Source organism: Manacus vitellinus, unplaced genomic scaffold, assembly GCF_001715985.3.
Source record: "Manacus vitellinus isolate BGI_N305 unplaced genomic scaffold, ASM171598v3 scaffold_6_pilon, whole genome shotgun sequence".
In the NCBI taxonomy this organism is placed as follows: domain Eukaryota; kingdom Metazoa; phylum Chordata; class Aves; order Passeriformes; family Pipridae; genus Manacus; species Manacus vitellinus.
This window is the reverse complement of record NW_021940750.1, coordinates 26,894,193-26,903,738: the sequence shown is the minus strand read 5'-3', so window position 1 is coordinate 26,903,738 and position 9,546 is coordinate 26,894,193. Positions and strand designations below refer to the sequence as shown.

General features: G+C 41.7%; 1 protein-coding gene across 1 annotated transcript in view; it reads left to right on the top strand.

The window, feature by feature from the left end:
• The first annotated feature begins 114 nt into the window (after positions 1 to 114).
• LOC103766564 (protein Daple) overlaps positions 115 to 9,546 on the top strand; it is a 92,060-nt gene continuing 82,628 nt past the window's right edge. The window contains exons 1-2 of the mRNA XM_029964181.1: positions 115 to 209; positions 8,187 to 8,295. Of these exons, the coding sequence (XP_029820041.1) occupies positions 163 to 209; positions 8,187 to 8,295 (156 nt within the window). The 5' untranslated portion in view covers positions 115 to 162. The remainder of the gene's footprint in view (positions 210 to 8,186; positions 8,296 to 9,546) is intronic.

Below are 9,546 nucleotides of genomic sequence, written 5' to 3'. Positions count from 1 at the left end.
GGGTGAGCAGAGCGGGGAGCGGGGGGTGCCGCCGGGGCAGCCCCGTCCTGCCGGGGGGTGGCTGGGTCCGCCCGCCATCCCCCAACCCCGCTGTGCTTCCTCCGGCAGGTGAAGACCTTCGGGGACCTGGGGAGCGGGGACCAGGACAACCTCGGCGTCTACATGGACCTGGTGGACGGCGTCGTCCTGAACAAAATCATGCTTCAAATGTGAGTGGGCTCGGGAGGGGGGGGCGCCCCGGCCTCTCTTCCCCGGGCGGCGGGGGCAGAGCCGCCCCTTCCGACGGGCGAGCGGGGCTCCGGCCGGGAATCTTCGCAGCCGGGCGGCGTGGGGCCAGAGCGACTTTCCTTTGGGTTGCTCCTTGAAATTAACAAAAACAAAGGGGGAGGAAAAAAAGCCTGAACTAATCTAGTTCCAAAAAATATTCTTTAACTTTTTCCTAGGGTTTCTCTGGGTTGTTCGTGTGGGGTTTGCTCTTTTTTTTTTTTTATCCTCGTTTTTTCCCCCCCAAACAGTTACATTTTCTCAGTTGTTCACACATGCTGCAGTGGAAGGTGTGTGGCAGTACAAAGAAGGAAATGAAAGTACCGTGTCATATAAAGCTTTACTGGGAAGATTCATCTGAACTTTGTCTGCTCTTGCGTAAACTTAGATACTAAATACATAATTTAGAAAAAACTTTTCAACTTCATGATACTTCCTCACGCAGCACTGTAACGCCATGTGTTGAGGGAACTTAGAAATTGGTTAAAAGATGGAGCGCTGAAAATACTGTAATGTCGAAGTGAATTGCTGTTAGGGCTTGTACTGTGTTTTTAACCACATCCTTTCCTGTTGCTGATCTGCTGCATGTAGATCGTGACTATGTTCTCTTCTCTCTGTATTTGCTTTTAAATATCCTGAAATATATCTGAGAGAGAATTTGTAGGGAGAAGTATTTGGTTTTCAGATAAGGAGACTTTGGAAATCGCTCAGATTTGGTACTGCAGTCTTTTAAGTGATGGAAATCAATTGAAGCTCGACCAATGTTTTGCAGTGTTAGGCCAAGCATTTAAATGAACAATTCATATTAGAGTCTTTTAAATTTTTCAAAAATAACTTAGTCTGACTACCCATGCCTCACCCACTCAATCTACCAAGTTTTGTTACCTTCTAATACCTGTCTGCTCCATGTGAGAAGGTAATGAAGTTTGCTTTTGGTTTGATGTTACCAACAGTGAAAAAATTGAACTGGAACTGAATCCATATCAACCAGCCCACATAGAGATAACAAACTAGCTGTGTAAAATGTTAGCTGAGTTGGAAACCTGTTGTAAAGAGAAGGCATAATCTCCAGCATTTCTTAAGGAAAAGTGACACTTTAAAAAGATAACTTTTCGCAAATTAGAGCCTCGAGTACGAATGTTTAGATCCAGGCTCATAGCTTTCCAAGTTGTGGGAAATTAAATTTTGATTTATGATCACTTTGTTTGGCACAGAGATGACCAACTACACTATCAAGGAGTAGAAGTTGAGTCTGCTGCAGGTTTAACTAAACTAACACTGTTGTCTAATAAATTTATCTGATTACACGTGCAACAATGTTGTTATTTCAAAACAAGAAAAACTAACTTAGTCGTTCTTGAATTTATGAAGTTACACGGCTTTTGAGTGACTGTGGCATTCTTATGAGAAATACACTTTAGAAGAGCTTTGTCAGGTGGTGTGGGCAAACTTTAGTATTTTGTAATTGGCCATTGAAATATGTCTAAAGAGATACAGAGTCGTTAAAGTCTAAGGAGCAACTGAACAATGCTCTGGGGACAAAGAGTGAATGATAAGATCTCATGGAAACAAGGAAGGTAAGCATATAAGCTGGCTGAGTGCAGTGACACTAGCTGGCATTTGGTCTGATCTCATGCATATTATGAGAAATGCCCTGGCACATTTACTTGTTTTAAGCAGTCAGGTAAATAAGTTGGTAGGGTTTTCATTTATTTTTGTCTCGTGGTTGGTTTTTTTCCCTAAAAACCATCTCTGCCAGTAGTGTCTCAGAAAGTGAAGTGTGGGAAGCACAAGCGGTGTGGAATAGGAAACTGTCCCATTATACACAATCGGGCCTTTTTCACCCATTTTTTGGCAGCTTTGGCAGTGCTTCTAGTGGTGTCTAAGGAGTTTGAAACCAGAAGCTTTGTACTGAGAGCCCAGTACTGTTTAATTTAGGAAGGATTGTAAATTTATTTATGTATCTCGACTCAGAAAGGTGCTCAGGAGACTTGGTGACTGACTTTTACTTTTCCCTGATTTCACCTTTAGAAATTGCAGTGTAATTACTGCTTGCCTGTAAGTCAGGAAAGCCTTGTGAGTCGTGTTTCTGCCCCACAGAGCTTTCAGAATAAAAAAATTAATGTGTTCTTAGAAATGCTTGCTCATGAGGTTTTTTTAAGTCCTAGTCCTGAAGATGGCTTTCAGTGCTTGGCTGGAGATTTCTTCCTGCTGAAATTGTATTAATGAGGGCCTTTGATAAATATGCTAGAATTTGATATGCCGTGCCTTGATAGTGTTGATTGCTTGAAAGCACAGATGCAGGCATGCACAACATTTAGATAGCAGGGGGTAGGAGGGTGTAAGAGTGGGTCTCCTGATGTGGATAGCTGTTTTATCACTCGTGTGTTATTTAATTTTTAATTTTTTTAAGCAGCTTGCTCGATTACTGGAACAGAAATCACAGGGGCACATGCATTTAAGCACCAGGTGTAATGTGGTGCTTTGCTGCAAATCAGCATGTTTCTTTGAAGATTTTGAAAACCAGATTCTTGGGAAATTCGCTACTAAAAATACATCGTTTTTGTTCTGCAGCTAAGCAGATTTTAAGTTTAATTCGGGGCAAAAAAAGACAGGTGGATCTGTGAAGAAATCCAGATATACCTGTTGAGTGGAGATTGCTGAGTAAAAGTAAGGCTTTAGCTGTTTGAGGTGTGGGTGGGCTGTAGGAGTTCAGTCAGCCTCTAATTTCTGTTGTAATAGTTTGGATTTTCCCCAAGCGCTGTCTGGCAACTTTGGGTGGAGAAGATCCCAGCTGCTTAAAGTTACAGTCAAGGTATTTTAGGCAGTGGATTTGTTTCAGCAGCTGTGTCACTAGAGAGATGAGTGACATCTGTCACTTTTCTTGCCTGCCAGGTCCCTGCTGGCTCTGTGAGAGGAGGTGAAAATAGGGCTTCATCCTCTTCAGAAATGAACTGCACCCAGGAATGCCAACCCTGAATAAAGTGTAGTTTGCTCAGGAGTGCCAAGTGGAGCCGTAGCACAAGGGGAAGGGAACCTGGCCTGGGCATAGGCAGATTGGGGTCGGTAGGTAACCAGCTGTTGGGCTTTGCTGGTGATCCCTTTGCTTCCTGGTGACCTCTAAAGAAAGCAAGAATATTTTTAAGAGAATTGAGGATTGCTTGGTTCCCAGTAGGGGTGCCTAGCTGTTCGGTGAGTTAACTTCAATAGCAAGAGCCAGCAGTGTTTGGTTTCCACACTTAGATTTTAAAACAAGATATATGGTTTTTCAAGTCATTTTGCTGTAAATGAGTGGTTTCCTTTTCCTGTGTCCTGTTCAAGTGTATACCCCAACCTGATCATGCATGAAGGACAAGTTGATTTTTGCAGACCTGCAGTACTGGCTGAATACTCTGCATATAAAAATGTTAGTTAGTCTTCAAAGTGGAACTGCTGTGTTTCAAGCTTCCGGGTTGCTGGTACCAGGTTAATGAGCTTCTCTGCAGACTTTCTTTAGAGAACTTTTTTCAGATGTCTGTGTGTCACTTCCTGGTATGAAATTAGCACGTGGTGGCACTGCACAGACTACCTTCAGTGCTACATTTGCAGCTGTGGCATAATACCTACGAGCATAAGCAAATATTTGCCCCATTTACTTTCCAAATAAAACTTTCTATAAGAAATCGTGGGGGTTTACATATGCAGGCACATAAGTGTTTTCACATTGGCTGGTTCTAATTCTTTTAATTGATAGTGAACCCTGCTTTTCTGTCAAAACATTTAGCAAACAGGAATGTGTGTTAGGAATGCAGCTGATAAAACTATTTGTGTTGAAGCCCCATTATAAAAATGCACGATAATAGGTTTTTCCATTTCAATTGCAGCTGTCATGGTTTGTGGTGCTGTTGATCTGTCTTCTTTAATTTAGACCACGTGACAGGAACACAAGTGCCCGCTTCTTGTGGTTTGTAGCAAGTGGCATGAGTACCAGAAGGCTAGAGATGTGCTTCTGTTTAAATTAAGATCTTATTTAGAGGTACATTTTTCTACCATTTTCTAGGCAATTTAGAAACCCTGCCAGCCTTAGTGGCATTATCTCACTTGATAGAGGAAAAAGCTGGATGATAGGAGAGTCAGACTGGTCCAAGACTGGTGTATATTTGATTAGCACAAAGTGCCACAGGAGACTGGGCATGCCTGTTCCTTCTGGTGTCTCAGAACCCTTGGGCCAGACTTGTGGGCTTCCCCCTTGCTCATCAAAATGGCTTGTCAGAAGTGGTAGGAATGGGATTGTCATTTTGAATTTTAGAATTTAAATTATTTTTTTGTTGTTACTTTTATTAATTGGTGACTTTAGAGGTTGCATCTTCGTGCACTTGTGCTGCTGGCCCCATGTGTGCTGAACTTGTCACTTACCTCTGTTTCCTGACTGTTACTTTCCTCTCTGCTTCTGTGAGAGTCATCAATGTGTACAAACTGGAGGACTTCTTTAAAATATTTGGGTATATAGTGAGGTTTGAGACTTTCTGTACACTTGGCTTGGGTGGTTTTTAACTGGTTTGTGGAGTACCTCCCGTAGTCACACCTCAGCCATGCTGTCTCAGTCTTATTTAGATAACTGTTTTGATCTGAGGAGTAGGTGGTTTTCAAAAAAGAGAAATTTAGTTTTCAGTATATTTGTAAGGGAAAGACCAAACATCAAAGGACTGAAAAGGCATCTGAGGTTGTGTTAAGGGTTTTTTCAGGTATGTCCAGACAGGAATTTGTTTGGGTTACCTGGTTAGTGTTGCAAAATAATCTTTTTCATTTTCAGTGTGATTGTTGGAAAGAGTTTCTTTGTATAAAATTCTTCATAAACAAGTTTCACCAACCAGGCAGCTGCTATAATGTGCAGAGTGTGATACCAACAGTTCTGCTTTCTTTAGGACAGACATGTCTTTAAGCACAGAATTTGCTTCTTACTGTGTAATTTTACTTGGTTGCTTTTTTTCCTTGAGGACTGTGCTTCCCCTTCCTGCATTTCTCTGCTGCAGATCAGGCTGTTCCAGTTGTAGTGTTTGGAGTACCTCGATCTAGCTAGCTTTTTAACCTTTTTCTTTCACTTCTCTTGAGGTGAGTAAGCGTGTGTGGCTGTGGGTTTTCAGGGAGCTCGCTCTTTCCCTGAGCACAGCTCACCTCAGGATGTTGCCCTATCCCCCTGTGGAAAGGCCTGCCTGCCCTGGGCTGCTCTCTGCTCCCTCTGCAGGAAGGCAGCAGGTGGGTCTGGGGCTGCTCCCACACCAGGTGAGTGGCTTGCTGGCTCCCTTGGCTCCTCCATCTCACCCCTTCCACATCCCGCACCGGGTGAGTGTCCTGGAGGAGGCAACATCAGCGGGAGGGATCCAGCTGACCTCAGTGGATTCATTCAAGGCAGGAGGTATGATGTGGAAAACGTTTGAAAAATGCAACAAATATATTCTTCCTGAGTAAACACGTGCGTCAAACCTTTGGAAAGAATGCATATATATGTTTTGGAGGGTGAGAGTGGAATCTTCCCAGTCCTTCCAAGAATGATTTTCTGTTGTTGGAAGTTCTTGTCTGTGGAACAAAAGCAACTGTAGTCAGTATTTGAGCTTACTTCATCCAGGATTAAGAAAAAAATATGGTAACAAATGAAGAAGAGATTCGGTATTGCTTATTGGGAAGAAATTGTTTAGTTTTCCCTGTGGAAGACAATAAGCCCTGTGGTAGTTTGAAGTGTAGGCTGTGCTGGCCTTTCATGTCTTGTGCAGAGGATGCTCTCTGAAGTGAGCTGAGGTGATGTGTGAAGCTGTTACACAATATCTTCAAGAAACATAACCATTGGTTTTTTGAGCTACATTCTATTTTCAGGAAAGCTTTTAACATTGTGGTGAAGAGGAGGTGGCAGGAGTGCCAGAACGACACTATGTGCTGCAGCTTGGCTGCAGGTTAAGAGGACCCTGAGGTCAGTGGCATTAAGGGCTCTTGGGGCAATCAATTACTGTTAACAAAGATGATAGGATAAAAGCTCTGGAGTTGCTTCCGAGGGCCTGGTTCTGCCACTGCTTATGTTCTTGTAATACTATCTCCTCTGTGCAAAGATGTGCAGGTCTTGTCTGGGAAGGAGGAATTGTTCTGTGTCTTAACGTCATCCAAGTCCTGCAGTTCCACGGCCTACAGCTGCTAAAGAAATAGCCTCTTCCTTGCTGTGGTCAGTGGGTGTATTTTGTGGAGTTTTGACCCATTCTGTGCCATTCTAGAAAGTGTTGTGGAGTAGTGCTCTGCTGCACAGTCAAAGCTTTTGCTTCTGGCTATAGACTTGGGACTCTGCCAGAGTGTGGCATGGCAGCGTGCTGCCTACATGAGCTTTCATGTGGAAACTGTGAAGAACTGAGAACTGCAGACCGACCCTTCTGTTTGGCCAGTTTCTCTTTATTGAATGTTTCTTCTCTTTTGACTTCCCAGTTTGTTGTCATGACTTTGCCTAAAAAGAGTAAATGTGTCCAGCTTCCTTCAGGGTCCAGCATCTGCTCAGAGAACTGAAGGCAATTGAGCTCAAGCCCAGGTGGCATTTATGATTCTCCCAACTTGCGGTGTTGCTGAGGACCCTTACTGTCAAACTGTTGTGGGTATGGCTTCTGCACTGCTGAGCATCAGTAAAACAGAATACTTATTACAGATTTTACTTTAAAAGCTTGTTGCAGTTGTCTCTTTCTGTTTTTTCTTTCATAATTTATTACAGTGCCAATCAGTATACAAAATGCTTTGCTTCTGTGAAGGCTGTGTAGTGTCTTGCTAGTTAATGCTGGTAGCAGTATTGGTCTTCTGTACTTCAGGTTGCTTGAATCCTGGTACATGAATACCATGTCTAACGTTATCTTGTCTCCAGAATATCTGTATTTTTTCATACTTATAGCACTGCTTTCACTCAAAAGGTGCTCTGGAATAGTCGTGCCTTTGGAAAAAAAAAAAAAGCTCTTTGACATACTTATGTAAACGTTGGCAGATATATTTTAAAAATAAATATTGGATCAGTTCCTCTTTTATTTCCTTGTCAACGCCTGACTTCAGTATTTGGCCCTGGAAGAGCTGTGAATGGCTTAATTAACAACCAGAGCTGAGCTCTGGGAGGCAGGTGTTTGGATTGTGTAGGAGTCTGCTGATAAGAGTCATTATTAGAGGGGAAACACAAAGCTTTGATCTATGCTGTTGGCGGATAAAGATTTTCAGGTTCTATTTTTGTAACATGTTAGGGTGTACATAGAGTATCTGAAGGTATATATTCGTGTTAAAATATTTGCAGCTTTTTCCCTGTGTCTTATTTTTTATTTTAGAAATAAAATTGCTTCAGGTACAATTTTGTTTTATTTCCTTTATTTCCTTTTATTTCCTTAAAACACAGCGTGTATATGAGAGATCTAGTTAGATGATATGGGTGTAAGAAGTGCAGTATTCTCTTTTTGCCCTTCAGTTTATAATACATTTGTTTTTTGCAGTTTTCACAGTGATCATTGATCAAGTGCTAATACCCTCCTCTTGTCATAAAACTCCAAAACAAAGGAAGGCATGGTAGTGTTTCCCAGACTTCCTTTATTTGAATAAGGAAAACCCCTTATTATCAGAGACTGTGCATGCTAGATCAAAGCAAACCAGATATGCTCTCTTTTTGGGGAAATGTAGGTAAGGAAGAAAGCTACCCTGAAGTGATGTGCAGTTTAAAGAAGGGTACTTTGTGACATTTCCAATTTATTTCCAATTTATACATAGGTGCCAAGATAATGAGCTTATTCTATCGTCAGTTAATGTTTATGTACCCTGTAATTTATGTTGGTGTATTTAATGCATTAACTTTTATGAGTTTTCCTATTGGTTTGTTATTGAGATGTTAAGTCTTAAAACTAGATAAACTAGTAATATTTTATTTTCTCTTTCCTCTTTCACAGAGATCCTCGGCCAACCAACCAACGTGTCAACAAGCACGTAAATAATGACATCTATCTTCGGGTTCAAAACCTGACTATCTTAGTCAGGAACATTAAGACTTACTATCAGGTGAGATTTCTGCTTATTGATCTGTGGTGATTGCTATGCTGTTTTAGCCAGTGCAGTGGCCGGGGGCTCAAAGAAGCTTACTGTGGGAAATGGAGAGGAAATTGTGTAAAAGTACTGTCAGCCATACTTCTGAAAATGGCAATACAGTTATCTGTTCTATCTATTCCTCATGGCCAGAGGCTGCTTCCCTGCCTTCTCTTTTTCCAAGAACAAGTTGTGCTTGGGTTTGGAGGTACATGTAGTAAAAAGGCTCTTCTGTGGTAGGATTGTGGGTTGTGTATTTGAAGGGGTTTGGTGAAACTGAAATAGTGTTTCCAAGTATAAAACTTGTTTAAAACAAGTCACCTTCTTTTAAAGGGGCTGCTAGAAAATAAAATACTGATGAAGAAATGTTTTTAACACTAGAATATAAACCTTAAATTGAAAGGAAAAATAAATCTGCTTAACTTGAAGGTAGACCTCTTCCATTCTGTACGTATTCTTCATGTTAAAGCCATTGTTTATTCAGAACTTCTTGAAGTGAGTGCAGGAATGACTACAGACTCACAGATAGTGCACTTGTTAGGTGACATCCTTGAACTGACTGTAAGTGTTCCTCTACTGTAACAGTGCTCCTCTGAAACCAGGGTGGTGACAGCTGAGCATTTTTTCAGACTTACATCCATGTTGGCTGTTGCTGGAAAGCTGTAGCAGTGAATTCAGTTACTCTAAATAGAATTTCTGTATACACACAATTGGGTATATTTAGACTCCTTAGTGAGGAGGTAGCTATTCTGCTGTTTCCTTCCACACATCTTTTGCCAGATTTGAGTGCTGTTCAGTATAAACCAGGCTGAAAACTCTGAGGACTGTTAAAATGCTTCTCTGCATATGTGTCTCGATCATATAATGAACAAGCCAGCTATACTCTAGGAGTGGATGTCAGTGTGCTCGGAAAACTTTGGGGTTTGTATGTATAGAAGAGCCTGTGTATTTGTTTTGTCTTCAAAATACAGAAGAGATGTAGTGTAGTGCCTTCTGATGCCATTCTCTTCCTGAGCTTGCCCACTGCTATTCTGTGTTACTGCCACAACTCTGCTCCTGGACTTGCTTAAGGAAGCCTGAAAAGAGAGACTTGTGAAAAATGACAAAGTCTGATGGGGTGTATGACTCATCTGTTCAAGTTTCAGCAGCCTGCTAGAAAAGTGAAGTGTGTAACTCAGGTTTGAGTTGGTGTAGGAGGGTATCATGTATTTCTGAAGACAGCTGACC